Source organism: Dreissena polymorpha, chromosome 3 (genome assembly GCF_020536995.1).
Source record: "Dreissena polymorpha isolate Duluth1 chromosome 3, UMN_Dpol_1.0, whole genome shotgun sequence".
NCBI classification, from domain to species: domain Eukaryota; kingdom Metazoa; phylum Mollusca; class Bivalvia; order Myida; family Dreissenidae; genus Dreissena; species Dreissena polymorpha.
In genome coordinates this window covers 75377734-75400183 of record NC_068357.1, presented here as the reverse complement: position 1 = coordinate 75400183, position 22450 = coordinate 75377734, and the positions used below count along the sequence as shown (strand labels likewise).

The 22450-nt window shown below is 37.7% G+C and overlaps 1 protein-coding gene across 3 annotated transcripts in view; it reads right to left on the bottom strand.

Annotated features, from left to right (window-relative positions):
• LOC127874801 (cap-specific mRNA (nucleoside-2'-O-)-methyltransferase 1-like) overlaps nt 1-22450 on the bottom strand; it is a 78867-nt gene that overhangs the window by 7512 nt on the left and 48905 nt on the right. For all 3 annotated transcript variants that reach the window (XM_052419431.1, XM_052419432.1, XM_052419433.1), the window contains exons 14-22: nt 22047-22179; nt 20968-21153; nt 19871-19927; nt 18398-18455; nt 17443-17511; nt 13094-13231; nt 10832-10963; nt 9338-9429; nt 1425-1541 (exon numbers count right to left, since the gene is read on the bottom strand). In XM_052419431.1, coding sequence (XP_052275391.1) covers nt 1425-1541; nt 9338-9429; nt 10832-10963; nt 13094-13231; nt 17443-17511; nt 18398-18455; nt 19871-19927; nt 20968-21153; nt 22047-22179 — 982 coding nt within the window. The remainder of the gene's footprint in view (nt 1-1424; nt 1542-9337; nt 9430-10831; nt 10964-13093; nt 13232-17442; nt 17512-18397; nt 18456-19870; nt 19928-20967; nt 21154-22046; nt 22180-22450) is intronic.

The following is a 22450-nucleotide window of genomic DNA, read 5'->3' as shown; positions in this document are numbered from 1 at the left end:
TTCCAACTTAATTTTCTAAAAATATATACTGCCAACATATTGTCACTTAAGTATTTCAAGCATACTGCAGGAACGTTGAAGGTACATAAACACTTACATTTACAGCGTAGTCTTTTGAAAGTGTTGAGTAAATATCCTTAACTTCATTGACGTTGCCAATAAAATAAAGCTGTTGTCAATATTGAGAGTGCAGATGGTATAATTTGAAAAGTGGATTGAAATATTCATTGCCTTTATCCCTGCATGCATGAGGAAACTGGTGCTTATTCAGTTCCCCATTTATGCTTGGAAAGTTGTCGAAGGCTGGAGTTATTAACACAGTTCATAATAACTTCATTGAATCCACTAAGGAGAACTTGAAGAAGACTAAGGGAAGTAAGTGCACGTGGACCACGTTATGGATATGAAAAAGGCAAAACAGGGCTTGAAGGACACATGAATCGCCTTGTTCATACACGATTTCTCCCGTTCAAGCCCTCCATTTGCCAAGTTTCTGCACCCCGCGGGAGGGCATTATAGAGTTTATGCAATAATTTTTTAACTCGTCCAAGATATCATTGGGAAAAATCTTCTGACCAAGTTTCATGAAGAACAGACAATAAATGTGGTCTTTATAGCAACCGGAACCATTTTCGATCATGTCCAAGATATCATTGGGACAAATCTTCTTACCAAGTTTCATGATGATCGAAAAATAAATGTGACCTCTAGAGTGTTAACAAGGTTTTACTATAGCCATATAAGGCAAAATGCCCCGCCCCCTGGTGGCCATGTTTTTCAACCAACCAGCATCATTTTCGCACTCCTACAAGATATTATTGGGATGAATCTTCTGACAAAGTTTCATAAAGATCTGACAATAAATGTGGCCTCTAGAGTGTTAACAAGGATTAACTATAGCCATATAAGGAAAAATGCCCCGCCCCTTAGCAGCAATGTTTTTCAAGCAAACGTAACCATTTTTGCACTCATCCAAGATATCATTGAGACCAATCTTCTGACCAAATTTCATAAAGATTGGACAATAAATGTGGCCTCTAGAGTGTTAACAAGGCAATTGTTGACGCCGCACGACGGACAAAAGGCGATCACAATAGCTCACCATGAGCACCATGTGCTCAGGTGAGCTAAAAAGAAACAAAGTCAATTACTACTGAGGCATATACATTTTTTAAGTTTCAATGAAACTAAATCTACCATTACTTGAACAACTTGATATGTATGATACAGCTGAATAATTTATGAACATGTAAGATGTACCAGGATAAATATGGTTGGCAATCCTTAAACAAAAGCTAGGTAGCAATTGTAAACTTTTCCACAAAAAACAGTTGAACTTAAACAAAATATACCAATTAGTCTTGCTCAACAAAACATCAAAACAACATCAACAGTTAAAAGCTGACACCAACAGTTTTCTTTACCTTTCAAATATTTTGCTGAGATCTTCCAGACGATAAATGTCAGGTACGACAACTCTGGCTAGCTTTGATATGGTTGGCTTAGTGATGCACTTCACAAACCTTTGCACTTGCAGAATTCTGAGCAAAATACACAGAACAAAACCTGAGTTATCTGACAGATGGTATAAAAGACAGGGCAAATGTCAGTTCAATCCGCCCAAGTCTAAATATATTGCACCTGTGAAAGGTGATTAATCCATTACACTTAGCTACACATTTTCATGCATTTGTAGTGCCTTAGAAAGTTAAATTTAGTTTAAGACCTTTCTTACTAAATTCAAGTTTTAAAGGCTTCATTTCCAGCCCTTAGATACTGATGAGCAGCAAACAGCATAAAACCTGAACAGACTGCGAGTTACCAGCAGGCTGTTCTGGTTTTATGCTGGTTGCAAAAGCAATGTTTACTTTGCTTCTTATGGGGGAAAAAGTTAACATAATGTCACTTGTGTCTCAACAAAAAGTAGTTTTCAAAGGCATGACTGCACCTATTTTTCACAGTGCACACCATGGCTCAGGGGTCCTGAACAAGTTTCTATTGAAATATTGTTGATGCATTTGGAAAGCATTTTGCACATAAATATACCACACAAGAGCTGTGTTTGTGAAACACAATGCCCCCTACTGTGCCGCTTTAAAGCAATATATTTGACCTATGACCTTGAAGGATGACCTTGACCTTTCACCACTCAAAATGTGCAGCTCAATGAGATACACATGCATGCCAAATATCAAGTTTCTTCAATATTGCAAAAGTTATGACCAAGGTTAAAGTTTGGGGACAGACACACACATACAATGACAGACCAGAGAGAAAGACAGACAGGCCAAAAACAATATACCCCCGATCATCAACCGAGGGCAATAAAACAATAGGAATACATGTATTATCGTGGCCTATAGAATGATCACAAGCTTTTTCTTTATTTTGAACTAGTAACCCCATTTTTGACAAAATGTTCTCGGTAAATTTCATGAAGATTAAATAAATGAGGTCTCTAGAACTTTCACAAACTTTTTCTTTACCTTGACCTACTAGTGACCTAGTTTTGGACCCTATATGACCCAGTTTCAAACTAGACAAATATCATAGGAACAAATACTCTGACCAAATTTCATTAAGATTGGGCAATACATTTGGTCACTATAGAGCATTCACAAGTTTTTTCTTTAATTTGACCTACTATTTACCTGGTTTTGACTCCATGTAACCTAGTTTCAAACTGGACCAAGATATCATAGGGATTAATGTTCTGACCATGTTTTATGAAGCTTGGGAAAAATGTGGCCTATTTAGTGTTTTAAGCTTTTTTTATTTTCACCTTATTACTTAATTTTTATCCCACACAACCCAGTTTTCGAACTCTTGCCAGAAATCATTTGGACAAATGTTAAATGACTACATTTCATTTCCAGCTCAAGTGACCGTTTATATTGCCTTTTTAGCAATTTTTGTTTTTTCTCTTTATAAAAAAACTATGGACAAGTGTGTAAGCTATGGTATGCCCATGATTGTTTCATTTTAACTAACTAATAACTGAAAAGTTAACATTAGGATAATTATATGCTCTTTAATTTAATTATGATAGTCAGCTAAACTTACATGATTAAGCCAAAAAAAAAATTGGCTTGGTTCAGGGAACCCGACCGACCCTATTTTTTGCCTCAGACCCTAACGATTTTTTTGGTCCGTGGAAAAAAATCTGAAGGCGATGTTTTTCGCCGGATAGGTACGAGTTTTACCTATAGGGCATTGTATCGGATAATGACAGATCCATTCATTTACGCTTTATAAACATGGCGGCATCCACGTCTCTAATGTTGGCGATTGACAGCGCATATTGTGACCACAAAAAAGGCTGTCAGGTTATGAGGGTTACCCCAACCTCATCAACAGCAGCTGAGATTTTTGACGAGCTTCATGGGCCGGTGGATGCACAATGATATGGCATTAAATTTCTTGTGGGAACATCGCTGAATGGGACATCTTTCTGGGAGGTACTCGTCTCATACATTTAACGAGACGTTTTTGTAACAGTTTGACTTTAATGTTGAAGGGTTGATTTTTCTAAAATTTCGTCTCAACACAATTTGGTTCCCAAGTAATAGATTCATACCAAAATATTTGACCAATTTTTGTGTCTTGTACTATTATAAAACATGTTTTTGAAAGCCAGTTTTCTGTATCCTTACGATCTGTTGTATGTCAATAAATTTGAAATAGAAATATGTTTTTCCAAGCTCTCTAGGCTCTACCGTTTTTGAGGTCACCAAATGGTATATATTTATATACTTCAAATTGTTATGCCCCCACTCAAGGTGAGCATTTAGATTTGCCCCTGTCAGTCCCACAATGTTGTATCCAAAAGTGTTTGAGCTATAGTCATGAAACGTTATATGGATGTTGGTCTTAAAGAACAATCTTTTACATGCTCTCCCAGGACCTGAGTGCACTGTTATGAAGAACACCAAGACCTAGCTAATGCCTTACATGGGTCTCTGTGAATCCACTCACCATGTCACCATGTACACATGTTACTGACAGAATTCGCAAAAGGCAAATATGTACTACAAAAACAATCATTTGAATATGTGATAAATGTAATACCTTTATGAATATAAAAAGACATTGTATTTATGGATGAAAAATGAATACATGACGTGTTCTCTTTTGTGAATTCTGTACGCAGGTTAGCATAAGTACAGAGGGTGATTAAAAGGCAAAAGGTGCATAAAGAGCTTAGAAGGAATGATGAAACGATGAATAGTATACAACGACTAAACACCACATGTGCAATGTTAATCATTTGGTCAGTGTTTAAACAATCATGGGTGCATTAACTGACCCTTTTTCACCCTGAAATCAGTCTACTGGTAAACAAAATATTAATAATAAAAAAACAAGACTATTGCCAAGCAATATATGTCCGCTGCCGGCTCCACCATTGTTAGAAATTACACCATTGTCAGATTTTTTTTATTGGTTACCATAGCAACCAGAATTTTTGACGTAGGAACAAAATGAAATGATGTGCATAATGTCCATATTGCCATCTATCCATGTTTAAAGTTTCATGAAAAAATATTCAGAACTATTTAAGTTATCGCAAGATCCAGACAAGAGCACCGCCTTGCGGGTGCAGACCGCTCATCTATTTTCTTTTTAAAGGTGAAGGGACTCCCAATTTCAATCACAAAGGAGGGAGGGGTGGAGTGGAGAGGGGTGTATAGTGTTGGCGTGTGGTCATTTATTACATTATCTTCCAAAAATGCCCCAAAAAATGTGCAGCTTCATGATAACGCCGCTTTGAATAAAAAATTTTTTTATCTTTGACCTTGAAGGATGATCTTGACCTTGAACTTCCACCACTCAAAATGTGCAGCTTCATAAGAACGTCGCTTTGAAATTATTTTATTTTTTACCTTTGACCTTGAAGGATGAACTTGACCTTGAAGAATGACCTTGACCTTGAACTTCCACCACTCAAAATGTGCAGCTTCATGAGAATGCCGCTTTGAAATAATTAATTTTTTTGACCTTTTACCTTGAAGGATGACCTTGACCTTGAAGGATGACCTTGAACTTCCACCACTCAAAATGTGCATCTTCATGAGAACGCCGCTTTGAATTTTTTAAATATTTTTTTTTACTTTGAAGGATGACCTTGACCTTGAACTTCCACCACTCAAAATGTGCAGCTTCATGAGATACTCATGCATGCCAAATATCAAAGTTGCTATCTTCAATATTAAAAAAGTTATGGCCAATGTTAAAGTTTTTGGACGGACAGACGCCATATATTTGACATTTGACCTTGAAGGATGACCTTGACCTTGAACTTCCACCACTCAAAATGTTCAGTGTCATGAGATACACATGCATGCCAAATATCAAGTTGCTATCTTCAATATTGAAAAAGTTATGGCCAATGTTAAAGCCTTGATACTTTAGAAGTAAAGTGGATCTAAACACAAAATGTAACCATATATTCAAAGTTACTAAGTCAAAAAAGGGCCATAATTCCCTAAACATGACAACCAGAGTTATGCAACTTGTCCTTTACTGTCCCCTTAAGATAGTTTGCGAGTGTTTCAAGTATGATACTTTAGGGGTAAAGTGGACCAAAACACAAAACTTAACCAAATTTTCAAGTATAAAGGGCCCATAATTCCGTCAAAATGCCAGTCAGAGTTACATAACTTTGCCTGCACAGTCCCCTTACGATAATTAGTAAGTGTTGCAAGTATGAAAGCAATAGCTTTGATACTTTAGGAAAAAAGTGGACCTAAACACAAAACTTAACCAAATTTTAAAATTTCTAAGTATAAAAAGGGCACATAATTCTGTCAAAATGCCAGTCAGAGTTACATTACTTTGCCTGCACAGTCCCCTTATGATAGTAAGTAAGTGTTGCAAGTATGAAAGCAATAGCTTTGATACTTCAGGAATAAAATGGACCTTAACAAAAAACTTAACCAAAATTTTCAATTTTCTAAGTATAAAAAGGGCACATAATTCTGTCAAAATGCAAGCCAGAGTTATCTAACTTTACCTGCCCAGTCCCCTCATGATAGTAAGTAAGTGTACCAAGTTTGAATGCAATAGCATTGATACTTTATGAGAAAAGTGGACCTAAACCCAAAACCTAACCAGACGCCGACGTGATGACAATAGCTCATATTTTTTTCAAAAAATAGATGAGCTAAAAACCACCATTTTCAGCAGTATTTCTAGTCTATTTGTTGCCATAGCAACCAGAATTTTTGACGTAGGAACAAAATGAAATGACGTGCATAATGTCCATATTGCCATCTATCCATGTTTCAAGTTTCATGAAAAAACATTAAGAACTTTAAAAATTATCGCAGGATCCAGAAAAATGTGACAGACAGACGCACAGAGCGATAACCGTAAGTCCCCTCCGATGAAACAGGTAGGGGACAAAAAAACCTACCTACCCTCCTACATTTTTCTGGCCATGTTCCCTGAACCAAGACTATTTTTTGTTTGACCTTATCATGGGTTGACAGAGCTGCTTTTTGCCATTTGAATGGGGCCATATTTTGACAAAAATCAACAAGAAACCGTCGGAGACGGGTGATGCTCCCCAAAGTTGTTTTTTTGTCACAATATTGCACTATATATTCAGATAAAAGAAAACGTCTTGAGGGGCATAACTTTGGACAAAATAATACGATGGATGGTTTAGCAACTTAAAAATTTCAAAGGGCCAAAACTATCTAAACAAGGGCTGTTTGTAAAACATGTATGCCCCCCCATATGGGCTGTCAGTTGTAATGGCAGCCATTGTGTGAATACGTTTTTTGTCACTGTGACCTTGACCTTTGACCTAATGTAAGTTATCATCCGGAAACCATTGTACTATTTCGAGTCACTGTGACCTTGACCTTTGACCTAGTGACCTGAAAATCAATAGGGGTCATCTTCCAGTCAAGATCAAGGGGGTAGTGAGAGGGGGGTATAATGTGGGGTGTGGTAATTTATAAGACATCTAAAAAAAAAAATATTTTTTTTTTGGAGGGGGGGGGGTGGGGGTGGGGGGGTGTGGGGGTGAGAGGGGGGTATAATGTAGGGTGGGGTTATTTATTAGATGTTTAAATAAAATTGGGGGGGGTAGGGGGGTGAGTGGGTAGGGGGGTGGGGGGGGTGAGAGGGGGGTAATAATGTGGGGTGTGATTTTTTATTAGATGTTTAAAAAAAAAATTGGGGGGGGGGGGTAGGGGGGAGTGAGAGGGGGATATAATGTGGGGTGGGGTAATTTATTAGATGTTCAAAAAAAAAATTGGGGGGGGGGTGGGGGGGTGGGGGGGTGAGAGGGGGGTATAATGTGGGGTGGGGTAATTTATAAGATGTTTCAAAAAAATTGGGGGGGGGGGGTGAGGGGGTGGGTGGGTAGGGGGGAGTGAGAGGGAGGTATAATGTGGAGGTGTGGTAATTAATTAGATGTTTAAAAAATATAAAAAAATTGGGGGGAGTGGTGGGGGGGGTAGGGGGGCTGGGGGGGGGGAGGGGGGTGGGGGTGAGAGGGGGTATAATGTGGGGTGTAGTAATTTATAAGATGTTTTAAAAAAATAAATTGGGGGGGGTGGGGGTTAGGGGGGGTGGGGGGGGGGTAGGGGGGTGGGGGTGAGAGGGGGTAATAATGTGGGGTGTGATTTTTTATTAGATGTTTAAAAAATATTATTTTTTTTTGGGGGGGGGTAGGGGGGAGTGAGAGGGGGGTATAATGTGGGGTGGGGTAATTTATTAGATGCTTAAAAAATTATGGGGGGGTGGGGGGTGTAGGGGGTGTAGGGGGGTGGGGGGTGAGAGGGGGGTATAATGTGGGGTGGGGTAATTTATAAGATGTTTCAAACAAAATTGGGGGGTGAGGGGGTGGGTGGGTAGGGGGGAGTGAGAGGGGGGTATAATGTGGAGGTGTGGTAATCAATTAGATGTTTAAAAAAAAAATTGGGGGGGGAAGTGGGGGGTAGGGGGTGGGGGGGTAGGGGGGTGGGGGGTGAGAGGGGGTATAATGTGGGGTGTGGAAATTTATAAGATGTTTAAAAAAAATGGGGGGGGTGGGGGGGTAGGAGGGTGGGGGGTAGGGGAGGGGTGGGGGTAGGGGGTGAGAGGGGGGTTTAATGTGGGGTGTGGTTATTTATTAGATGTTTAAAAAAAATGGGGGGGTGATATCCTCTATTCATTAAACATGAAATTTTAACTTATTGCATTTGTTTCCCCTGTATATAAGAAAGATATAATAGTGTATTACCTCCCCTGTCCTGCTTATATTTATATAAATCAACAAAATTAAACATTTACACAATATTTAATACACAAAATATACAAAAAAAATCATATTCTGATAATATTTTTACTGATCCACTTTATTTTACTCAAAGGATGATGTTTCATTGGACTGATAATTATAAATTTAGGATTACAGACCAGTTGCTTCAGTTATATTGTTCAGAGTTCGCCCTGTTGGCGGTGTATGCATTCTTGAGTAATCATCCAAAAACCATTTTACTATTTCAAGTCACCGTGACCTTGACCTTTGACCTAGTGACCTCAAAATCAATAGGGGTCATCTGCGAGTCATGATCAATGTACCTGGTGGACGGACCGACAGACAGACCGACATGAGCAAAGCAATATACATGTACCCCCTCTTCTTCGAAGGGGGGCATAATAAATCATATAAACACAACCCACAAATAACATGCGCATCTCCTCAAGGTAGTTAAGCTTCCCATTAAGCTTCATTGAATTCCAGTCAGTAGTTGGGGGGACAAGAATTGCACTATATGTACAGTTCATAGAAAATTTCAAAGGGCCATAACTCGGTGAGAAATCATCCGACCAGAACCAGCTGATAATATGCACATCTCCTCTTGGTAGTGAAGCTTCCCATAAAGTTTAATTGAAATCCCGTCATTAATTGCTGAGAAATAGCCCGGACAAAAATTGTGCACTGATGGATGGACACACGCACGGACAGACGAAGCGACGACTATATGCTCCCCCCAAAATTTTTTTTGGGGGGGGGGGGGGCATAAGAAGAAAGAACCAACATTAGTTATAAATATACTATTAATATTCCAAAGCGCCTATTCTTCTTAAGCTTGCAGGTGGGGAGAATATATGGGGTATAAAGAAAGACTTCAATGGTACATAGCTATTTTTAAAAGTATTATAATTACTATAAGTAAAAAATAGATTCTTTTGCCATTTAGTTTTAGCCCAAAAATGGAAAAGGACAAAACAACAATAATGATAATTATAACATTATTATTCAGTGGCTATTCTTTCAAAGCCTCCAGATAGGAAGGATAGGTGGGGTATGAAGATAGACATCAATGGGACCGCGTACCGTTCATTGAAGTGCAGATTTCGCACATCCTTTCCACACAGGAACAGTGCATCCAACACATGGACTGTGTTCACTTTCATCTGCCCAGTCCCCTATGATATTAAAAAAAAGCATCCTATTTGTATAAAAACAATTTGACTTAATCCTAAGACAAGTAAACTTTTTTACATGCAAGTTAAATTTTAGACTTTACTCCTCAAAAGGTATTGTTCAAAAATTGAAATAAACAAGATGTGTTTGTGAAACACTATGTCCCCGTATATGACGTTTGACCTTGAAGGATGACCTTGACCCTTCACCACTCAAAATGTGCAGCTCCATGAGATACACGTGCATGTCAAATATAAAATTGCTAGCTTCAATAATTATTGCAGAAGTGACATTACAATTTTGACCCATATATTTGACCTTGAAGGATGACCTTCACCTTTCACCACTCAAAATGTGCAGCTCCATGAGATACACATGCATGCCAAATATCAAGTTGCTATCTTCAATATTGCAAAAGTACTCATAAAATGAGCGATTTCGGCCACATATATTTGACCTCTGACCTTGAAGGATGACCTTGACCTTTCACCACTCAAAATGTGCAGCTCCATGAGATACATATGCATGACAAATATCAAGTTGCTATCTTGAATATTGAAATATTGCAAAAGTGTACATTAAATGAGCGATTTTGACCACATATATTTGACCTTTGACCTTGAAGGATAACCTTGACCTTTCACCACTCAAAATGTGCAGCTCCATGAGATACATATGCATGCCAAATATCAAGTTGCTATCTTCAATATTGCAAAAGTTATTGCAAATGTTAAAGTTGGCGCAAACCAACCAACAGACCAACCAACAGACCAACAGACAGGGCAAAAACAATATGTCCCCCCACTACTATAGTGGGGGACATAAAAAAATAATTGACTTTCAATGTCCAAATTTGTTATTAAATATTCCATAATGATCTGATTATTTTACTAACAATGTTTATTACTAATTGGGACTGTTTTCAACTATTTTCATTTATAATTTTTTTCATGTTCAGGTTAATTCTGGCTAATTGAAATTCTATTGCCATTAGTCAAGAAAACCATCGTAAAGACTGAAAATCTACTTAAATCACTAGACTGGCAGTTACCGGTAAGTGGCCCAGACTTGTTTGACTAGGGTGGGGCTTGCCCTGGTTTGAAATTTTATTTATCAAAAATGTTCTGCAGAATGTAGAAATGTCTCTTGTTTTGGCTGATGATGGGGTTTTATGAAGAGAAAGTTGTAGTCTTTATACAGATTTGCTATTGTGTACCTATTTGCTTATTTGTCCAAAGGCAAAATAAGCCCTGTAGAGTGGCCAGATTTGTTTTTAACATTCCCTGAAATAACAAGGATGACCACAATCTTTTTAGTCAAATGTCACTAGATCACTCTGCATAAATACCTCATCCTATAAATCACTATGCAGTTACCTCCCCTAAAAAATCACTACATAGTTACCTCCCCCCTTAGTTCAGTGACAATCTCAGCATGTAGCAATGTATCTCTCGGCAACTCCACAAACAGTTTATTGTTATCCAGCTTCTGCCAACGGGAACCTGCCTTGCACTCACGCTGAAAAACCTTGGACCTCTGAAACAGACACAATCAGGAAAATTGCACTACTGTGGAAGCACTTTAATAGTATTGCCGAGGTCTAATTGTTCCATTTTCTAGTCCCACCCATTATTGCCAGAATTAATGACCAGCACAAATATTTACCTTTGTCACTTTCTTCAAAGGGTACACACGCATCATTATGTATATGTACAATAAAGGGATCGCTCTGTAATTAAAATAGTCCATTTAAGTTATAAAATGTAAAACAAATATTTTTTCTTTCAAACTGAGTATACAAATTCTAAAATTGAAATTGTATATCACAATATTGCTGCTAAAATGAGTTAAGCACAAAATAATTTTACAATTAAATTGCACGTGTTGGTCAGGTTAATCTTAATTCAGCAAAAAAGCACGTGCAAATCAAGCTGATATGTACAACTTCAAGTTATCTGTACAGAAAAGTGGAAGTTTTTAACGCAATATAAAAACATTGTAATTCAAACAAAACTTAAGATGATCTCTGTACTTTTGTATAAAAGTTGTGTAGCCCAAAACGTCAATCACTTAATGCAAGTATCATACGCTGTTTTTCACAAGTTGATACATCCATTAAAGAATTTAAACAAATTATCTGCAGTCTACATCTGATAATTCGACCCCTATTATCCAGAAGTGCAGACTTGGACCTCTCCAAATTAGGTGCACATGTTTATTGCACTTAACATGGTGGCATATTAGTAATTGAGCATTACACTTGTGTCTTGCCAGAGCGAGCATTGAATTAATAAGTGCATGCATATTCTGTTGGATCTGAAAAACAAATTTGAAGATGTGTACCCCTCTTATCTAGGGGATTCAACACTTTAAAACTTTTCATTGAGCTTTTGTATGACCGCATTGGTATAGTATCTGTATAACAATCAGGCATCCAATGCAAATGAGCATAAAACAAGGGCTGTTTGTAAAGCATGTCCCCCATATGGGCTGTCAGTTGTAGTGGCAGCCATTGTGTGAATACATTTTTGTCACTGTGACCTTGACCTTTGAGCTAGTGACCTGAAAATCAATAGGGGTCATCTGCCAGTCAAGATCAATGTACCTATGAAGTTTCATGATCCTAGGCCTAAGAATTTTCGAGTTATCATCTTGAAACTATTTTACTGTTTCGAGTCACTGTGACCTTGACCTTTGATCTAGTGACCTGAAAATCAATAGGGGTCATCTGCCAGTCATGGTCAATGTTCCTTTGAAGTTTCATGATCCTAGGCCTTAGCATTATTGAGTTATCATCCGGAAACCGTTTTACTGTTTTGAGTCATTGGGACCTTGATCTTTGACCCAGTGACCTGAAAATCAATAGAGGTCATCTGCCAGTCATGATCAATGTACCTATGAAGTTTCATGATCCTAGGCGTAAGCATTCTTGAGTTATCATCCGGAAACAATTTTACAATTTCAAGTCACTGTGACCTTGACCTTTGACCTAGTGACCTGAAAATCAATAGGGGTCATCTGCCAGTCATGATCATTGTACCTATAAAGTTTCATGATCCTAGGCCTAAGCGTTCTTGAGTTATCATCCAGAAACCATTTTACTGTTTCAAGTCACTGTGACCTTGACCTTTGACCTAGTGACCTGAAAATCAATAGGGGTCATCTGCCAGTCATGATCAATGTACCTTTGAAGTTTCATGATCCTAGGCCTAAGTGTTCTTGAGTTATCATCCGGAAACCATTTTACTATTTCAAGTCACTGTGACCTTGACCTTTGACCTAGTGACCTGAAAATCAATAGGGGTCATCTTCCAGTCATGATCAATGTACCTTTGAAGTTTCATGATCCTAGGCCTAAGCATTCTTGAGTTATCATCCGGAACCCATTTGGTGGAGGGACTGACAAGACGGACCGACCGACATGTGCAAAACAATATACCCTCTCTTCTTCAAAGAGGGGCATAATAAATCCTTTTATAAAACGTGTTACAAACATTAACATGTACTGTATACAGCCACAAGTAGGAAAAAATGCATGTTTTAAATACAACTTAACTTCCTTAAATCTGTCTGCAATAAGCTAGTAACCAAATTTTTTACAGACACTACGCACTTGTAGTTACCTACCCCAAGGCCAGACACTACAACACACTTGTAGTTACCTACCCCAAGGCCCAGTAAGAAGACTTGTTTCTCAGGGTGGTCCCCCGTCACCATACATCGATAGTCAAACACACTTGTGATGGACCGCAGATTCTCTAGGGTCAGCTGATTGGTCACATGATCTAGGAACTGGTCATCACCCTGCAACATACCAAGTGTGGCTGTCAGGTCTTCTTCATACCCTAAATAAGAGATGATTGTCAAGCATGATAGCCCCCGTTTTTAGTAGCTGTGACCTTGACCTTATTTCTTTCGATTTGAAAAACATTTGGGGTCATCCTTCATAAAGAAAAGTAATTTATATTATCATGAGAATACTCTGAAGTTGATACTTAAGATATTGTTCAGAAACAAAGTTCATGATACAAGCATATGTTACCTTGACGTCTAAAGTGATGGCCTAAATTTGATAAGGCGTCTTACTTTTCACCCAATTAACCACTACTTCACTTTGATTGTAGTTCATGTTCAAGTTATGGTGTAAACACATTTCTTTTTACAAGCCAGTGTGACCTTTACCTTTTCCATGTTGACCTCAAAATCAATATGCATCATTATTGCTTCCAAAGTGATCAGATGTCAAAGCATTCTCTAAATATAAACAAGAGATGTGTTTGTCAGAAACACAATGCCCCCTAATGCGACACTTTTTTTAAACCTTTGACCTTGAAGGATGACCTTGACCTTGACCTTTCACCACTCAAAATGCGCAGCTTCATGAGATACACATGCATGCCAAATATCAAGTTGCAATGTTCAATATTTCAAAAGTTATTGCAAAACTTTACTGAAAGGTTAAAGTTTTGGGACAGAATGACAGACAGAAAGAAAGAAAGAAAGACTGGCCAAAAACAATATACCCCCGATCTATCGATCCGGGGGCATAAAAAACTATTTCTTGATACAAGCCCATGTGAGATTTACCTAAAACCTGGTGACCAAATAAAAATAACAGTCCTCCTCTTCCTGCCATGTTATCACACTATGAGTGTGTTTGATCACAGGTTAAACAAATTTTATGTTACAAGACCATGATACTTTGACCTTTAACCTGGTGACTCCAATATCAACTAGAAATGGTGCGGCAGATGCCGACGCATATCCCCACGCCGCATGTTTGACCAAGGGGCGCCCCAGGGTTGGTAATGGGGCCATGAGATTGACCGTATTGTCATAAGAGATGTTCAGTATCAATTTGAAGTAAAAGGGTGTAGAAATGAAGAAGTTAATGTAAAATAACCTAAAAAAATGAGTGAAAATCTCTAACCCAGCCCCACATCAACCCCCATAATTACACCCAAGGGTCAGATCAAAATTCAAAATAGTGCACTGTGGCACATACAGTATGCTCATAGCTACCATATGTGTAAGTTTCAAGGTTCTAGTGCTAATAGTTTAGGAGGAGATAGTGGCCAGGACGGACAGACAGACGGCGGAGATAACCACATTATAGATTATAAAATCTAAACGCAGACCGTAAGTTCAAGGTCAAGGTCACAGTGGTAAAAAATTTCATGCGCATGGAAAGGTTTTGTCCACATACACATGCATACCAAATATGAAAGCAATATCTGAAGGGACACAGCAGGTATGAGCCTTTTTCAAATTGCAGTCGCAGATTTTGAAACCTGAAAGCTAGCCCCAAGTTCAAGGTCAAGGGGTAAAATTTTGTATGCCCATGGAAAGGTGTTGTCCAGATACACATGCATACCAAATATGAAAGCAATATTTGTAGGGACACAGTAGTTATGAGCCTTTTTCTAATTGCGGTCCCAGGTTTCAAAACCTGAAAACAGACATAAGGGTAAAAAATTGTGTTCGCATAGATAGGTGTTGTCTAGATACACATGCATACCAAATATGAAAGCAACATCTGAAGGGACACAGTAGTTATGAGCCCTTTTCGAATTGCGGTCGCAGATTTTGAAACCTGAAAACTGACCCCAAGTTCAAGGTCACGGGGGTAAAAATGTATGCGCATGGAAAGGTGTTGTCCAGATACACATGCATACCAAATATGAAAGCAATATCCAAATGGAAACAGTAGTTATGAGCCTTTTTCGAATCATGGTCGCAGATTTCAAAACCTGAAAACTGGCCCGAGTTCAAGGTCAAGGTCAAGGTCACAGGGGTAAATTATTTTATGCGCATGGAAAGGTCTTGTCCAGATACACATGCATACCAAATATGAATGCAATATCTGAAGGCACACAGTGGTAATGAGCCTTTTTCCAATCGCGTTCGCAGATTTGGAAACCTGAAAACTGACCCCAAGTTCAAGGTCACAGGGGTAAAAAATTGTGTGCGCATGGATAGGTGTTGTCTAGATACACATGCATACCAAATATGAAAGCAATATCTGAAAAGACACAGTAGTTATGAGCCTTTTTGGAATCGCGGTTGCAGGAAAATCTCTGACCCGGCCCCACCCCAACACCCATAACTTTTGACCCAGGGGTCTGATAAAAGTTCCCAATAGTGCAGGGTCGCACATATGCTAATAGCTACCATGTGTATAAGTTTCAAGGTTCTAGTGCTTATAGTTTAGGAGGAGATGATGTCCAGGACGGATGGACAGACAGAGGAGATAACCACAATATCCCCACGCTTTTGAAGTGTGGGGATAAAAAAGGTCTTCACTTTTTCCAAAGTATCCTCTTAACAAATTGTCATGATGTTATATCAAAGCAATCATAACTAGAAATGGCGCGGCAGAGGCCGACGCGTATCCCCACGCCGAATGTTTGACCTAGGTGTGCCCCAGGGTTGGTAATTGGGCCATGCATAGCTGAGATTGACCGTATTGTCATAAGAGAAGTTCATCATCAATTAGAAGTGAATTGGTGTAGAAATGAAGAAGTTATAGTAAAAGGCAATTTTGGGTGGGTGTGACATATGTGGGCAGGGCGCCCCAGGGTTGGTAATTGTGCCATGCATAGTTGAGATTGACCGTATTGTCATAAGAGAAGTTCAGTATCAATTTGAAGTGAATCGGTGTAGGAATGAAGAAATTATAGTAAAAGGCAATTTTGGGCGGGTGTGGTCTATGTGGGCGGGGTCCCAGGGTTGGTAATGGGGCCATGCATAGTTGAGATTGACCGTATTGTCATAAGAGAGGTTCAGTATCAATTTGAAGTGAATCGGTGTAGAAATGAAGAAATTATAGTAAAAGGCAATTTTGGGTGGGTGTGATCTATGTGGGCGGGGCGCCCCAGGGTTGGTAATGGGGCCATGCATAGTTGAGATTGACTGTATTGTCATAAGAGAAGTTCAATATCAATTTGAAGTGAATCGGTGTAGAAATGAAGAAATTATAGTAAAGGCAATTTTGGGTGGGTGTGGTCTATGTGGGCGGGGCCCCAGGGTTGGTTATGGGGCCATGCATAGTTGAGATTGACCCTAATGTCATAAGAGAAGTTCAGTATCAATTTGAAGTGAATCCGTGTAGAAATGAAAAAATTATAGTAAATGGAATTTTTTGGTGGGTGTGGCCTATGTGGGCGGGCGCCCCAGGGTTGGGATTGGGGCCATGCATAGTTGAGATTGACCCTAATGTCATAACAAAAGTTCAGTATCAATTTGAAGTGAATCCGTGTAGAAATGAAAAAATTATAGTAAATGGAATTTTTTGGTGGGTGTGGCCTATGTGGGCGGGGCGCCCCAGGGTTGGGAATGGGGCCATGCATGGTTGAGATTGACCGTATTGTCATAAGAGAGGTCCAGTATCAATTTGAAGTGAATCGGTGTAGAAATAAAGAAGTAAATGTAAAATAACCTAAAAAAATGAGTGATAATTTCTGAGGCGGCCCCACCCCAACCGCTATAACTTTTGACCCAGGGGTCAGATCAAAATTCCAAATAGTGCAGGGTCGCACATATGCTCATAGCTACCATGTGTGTAAGTTTCAAGGTTCTAGTGCTTTTAGTGTAGGAGGAGATAGTGGCCAGGACGGACGGACAGACAGACAGACAGACAGACGGACGGACGGACGGACGGCGGAGATAACCACAATATCCCCACCTTTTTTTCAAAAAGCGTGGGGATAAAAATATCCAGTTGAAACAACTACTGTGACAAGCTAGGCCTAAGCGTTCTTGAGTTATCATCCGGAAACCATCTGGTGGACAGACAGACAGACAGACCGACCGACATGTGCAAAACAATATACCCCCTCTTCTTCTAAGGGGGGCATAATAAGTATGTTTTCCATTCAAAACGTACAAACATTTTTATGGACTCTGTACATTCCTATTGTTGTTTTTAAATACTATTTGGAATGAAAGAAATGTTTTGTCAAGCCACAAAATATCAGACTGTCTCTATTAAGTACTCAGTAAAGATGGGAGCTCACATTGAGAAGGTCCTGACATTTATGATCTGGGAGAACCTTTGGTGGGGCTACTCTTAACTCATCGTCCACCTATAACACAGGCAATAAAACATGTCAGAAAAAACATTCATAAAAACAAACTTACAAACATAACAAAACCATGAAGATAAAATTTACAGCAGATAAGAGGTTGTGATAACAAAGTTAATATCCATTATTGTACAAATATGAAATGCTTTCGAAATTGCATGCGCTTAAAATAAAGGCAAGAGGACATGTGTCACTTCTATTATGATTGCTTATTTTTTTTAGGGTAGAGACATATATTCACAAATATATGAACCCAATTCTTTGTAACAGGTGCATTAATATAAGTAAAGATTTTGTTTAGACTTTTCGGCCAGTTTAACATTAATATTAGACTAAATGGGTTTTCAATAGGGATATAAGTATTCAAGAGTAATTATGGGCAAATTTTCGTTTGATGACAATGATTTTACTTGAAAGCTAAAATACTATGAATTTGAATTTGTAGTAAGTAATTAAAAAAAATCACAATTTTTGTTTGGTATCATTTCTGATATGATGACAAGTAGAGTCAATTAAGATTATACCTTTTCTATTGAAAATTAGTGTTTTAATATTTAAATCAACTTAACAATTATGTTAAACACAAGAATATTAAAACGTCAATGCAATCGATATAACGTCTAATTAATTGTCTCAAAATTTTCAGACACTATATTTTTGGAATAATTTTTTGAATCTCAATTTTCTGATACAAAATAAATTTATAATTTTTAAGTGTCCAAAAACTTAAAGAGTAATTATGGTATTGAAGAACTGATGGACTGACACATGCAAAGCAATTCACCAACACTTCCTCAAAGAAGGGTTGGTAAGGGGAGTTATGATTACATTTAAAAACCCTACTTTGTCAATTAATGCCAAACACATCTTAAGTCACACCACATACCTTCCATTTCTCTAACAGCTGTTTACGGATATCAGCCTGTCTGGTGTCCACAAGATTTCTGTAACAGAATGCACCAGGAACAGTCAAAATACAGATGTTTCCATATGTATCAGAATGCACCAGGAACATTTAAAATACAGATGTATCCATATGTAACAGAATGCACAAGGAACAGTCAAAATACAGATGTATCCATGTGTAAAATGAATGCACCAGGAACAGTCAAAATACAGATGTATCCATATGTAACAGAGTGTGCAAAGAACAGTCAAAATACAGATGTATCCATATGTAACAGAATGCACAAGGAACAGTCAAAATACAGATGTATCCATGTGTAAAATGAATGCACCAGGAACAGTCAAAATACAGATGTATCCATATGTAACAGAGTGTGCAAAGAACAGTCAAAATACAGATGTATCCATATGTAACAGAATGCACCAGGAACAGTCAAAATACAGATGTATCCATGTGTAACAGAATGCACAAGGAACAGTCAAAATACAAATGTATCCATATGTAACAGAATGCACCAGGAGCAGTCAAAATACAGATGTAACCATGTGTAAAAGAATGCACCAGGAACAGTCAAAATACAGATGTATCCATATGTAACAGAGTGTGCCAAGAACAGTCAAAATACAGATGTATCCATATGTAACAGAATGCACTAGGAACAGTCAAGATACAGATGTATCCATGTGTAACAGAATGCACCAGTAACAGAATGCACCAGGAACAGTCAAAATACAGATGCATCCATATGTGACAGAATGCACCAGGATCAGTCAAAATACAGATGTATTCATATGTAACAGAATGCACCAGGAACAGTCAAAATACAGATGTATTCATATGTAACAGAATGCACCAGGAACAGTCAAAATACAGATGTATCCATATGTAACAGAATGCACCAGGAACAATCAAAATACAGATGTATCCATATGTAACAGAATGCACAAGGAGCAGTCAAAATACATATGCATCCATATGTAACAGAATGCACCAGGAACAGTCAAAATACAGATGTATCCATATGTAACAGAATGCACCAGGATCAGTCAAAATACAGATGTATCCATATGTAACAGAATGCACCAGGAACAGACAAAATACAGATGTATCCATATGTAACAGAATGCACCAGGAACAGACAAAATACAGATGTATCCATATGTAACAGAATGCACCAGGAACAGTCAAAATACAGATGTATCCATATGAAGATAGATTTTATTTTATCACTCACACATCAGTTAGTTTTTTCTACCGAGCAAGACTTTTTTTCTTATTGACTTGAAAAACAACAGATGGAAACAAAAATACTATATATGAACATAATCAAAATAACTTTTGTGACCATGCAATATTATAACTAAAATGTCTAAGTTATAGTAACTTTTGTGACTTTGCTATTGTAACATTATATGCCAGCTTGATAACTTTTGTGTCTTCTTGAATCCTTACGTGTTTCGAGTGAAGGCCTGGATTTTCTTCAAGTTTAGTATCTGGATTTCTCCTAGACTGAAATACAAATCCTGTTAAAACTAAAAAAATATGTAGCAAATGTAGACAAGTACATATTGATAATAGTGCATCAGTAAGTTTTAAGCTCATGTTGATTATTTAATGTTGTACAGGGTTCGACATTAACTTTTTTTACAGCAAGACCATCGGACCAGCTCCTCAATGTACTAGCCCAAATCTGATGTCTACTAGACCATAAATGACGTAGCAAATAAACACAATTCTGTCATGTAACTGTTTAATCAGTGAACAAGGCTATTGTCAAGCAATATGGTCCCCTACTGGCTGCACCATTGTCAGAAATTCCAGCATTTTCAGAATTTTTGCCATAGCAACCAAAATTTTTGACGTAGGAACAAAATGAAATGACGTGCATAATGTCCATATTGCCATCTATTCATCTAGACCGACCATCGATCTTACTAGACAATGTCTGTCGGACATGCCTTAGTGTCGAACCCTGATGCATTGTATTCTACAAGTCATTTCTGAATCATATTCCCTGTAGTTTTTATTTTGTGCTTTCTTTAAAATGAATAATACACATTAGCAGACATAAAAGAAATAATTAATAAGAAATCCGAAATAAAAAAAAAAGAAGGAAAATCAAAGCGTGAGGCAACTGAATAAACCCATACCCATAAAAAAGCAATAAGTCAGTAAATGCTTATTATTTAAGTAACTTGCCTGACGTGGTGAAACATATCATAATATTTACAAATTTACAACAAAAGAGTTTTTTTTATAACAAAAAAGGCTTTTTTGCAGAAAGCATGTAAATATTTTTCAAGTTAAGCTTTATTAGATTTTCTTAATAGTAACTAGAAAACTTGGACACTTCAAAGTTTGATTGATGCTAAAATAGCTGGGATACCCCAACATTAAATTTTTAATTTATCTTTTTTTCAGAGCTTGCCCTTGGGATGGAAGGCAGTGATTTTAAGATATATATTTAAAGGAAAAATAAGTTATTTCAGGAATGGAAAAGGAGCCTAATTTCAGCATCAATTGGCCATTAAAGTATATTGCTATGTAACCTGTCATTGGAGTTACACATGTACTCGTAGAAAGGCCCATTGTTCTGCAGGTACTCCATGGGCACTATCTCATTCACATCCTCCATTGACGTAGAGACCAGGTACTTGTTGAGAGCAAGGTTCACCTCATGGAAGTACTGTCTCACTGGCTCACGGTCCCCACGCAGCCCTTTACAGATTATGTATCTGAAAATGTAATTTAATCTTTTACCTATCAGACATGTATTTTGACTTGTTTGTATTCACTTAAAGAATCAAATTACATTAAAGATCTTTCTTATTAGATTGAAGATTTTTGGACTTCATTTCCATACCTAGATACTGGTGAGCAACAAACAGCATATAAACCGAACATGCAGAACTTGGATATATGTTGGTTGCATATAGCCATGTTCACTTTGATCTTGAGCAGAAACGGGTTAAGCATTCATGTCCACAATCTGCATTTTTTTCTTTTAAGATCAATAAGTTTCATACAAATAAGGAATGTTCCCTCTAGATGGTAAAAAATAAAGTTTGAATGAATTCAGAAACTTTATGACATTCACCCAAAAGCAACCATCTTTTATACAGAGCAAGGGTGATTACTCTGCAACAGTTTGGGATATGAGGTTATTATTAGATATCGGCTGATATATAATGCACACAAAAAACTTGACAGTTTGGTGCAAGCCCCATGTTTTGAATTGCAAAAATGGCCATTTTCGATAAGGCAAGGAAAATTCTCAATAACACCTTTGTAACTCATCTTCTTATCAAATTAGGTACAGATTAAATGTCATGTTCAGATCTGATGTGTCTGTTATATTTTGTACGAGGACACAATATACCGTCTACTTACTAAATTACATTAACAAAGCAAAATACTCTTTGATGAGGACACATAACACATACCTACACCACAGACCTCTTTTAGATGCTAGATAACTCAAATTAACAATAAGGCAGACACCAAAATAAACATTTATTTTATTACTTCAAAAACTTCCATACTTATAAACTTCTCAAGTAAGTTTTTGCATTTAAAAAAGTGGGCTGCTTCTGCCAGCAGCCACTGATAGTGTACCCATATGTTTTACCTTTCTGAATTAGCCGGCCTGCTGGTGACTGGCTTGAATATTGACACCTGGTCAAATATTCTGTACATGAGATAAACCAGTCCAATGCTGAATGGTGTGAACAAGTCAAAAAGCTTGCACACAAAATGGCCGCCTGAAAGTACAATCATACTAGAACCTAATTGTCTTCTTATAGATTACTATGTACTAGAATGTGTGTTAAATAAACACATAAAAAATAGCTAACAAAATGTTAATAATTTAAGAGCAAATTACCATCATTACTTTTAGTTTTTGAAATATTTCAAACAATTTAAATTATTGATGTCCAAAAAAAATATTGATACACAAAAAATAACCAAAGTACAAGCATCCTCCTTAGGCAATATTTCAGAAACATCACAAGTTTACAAAAGTTTAACTGA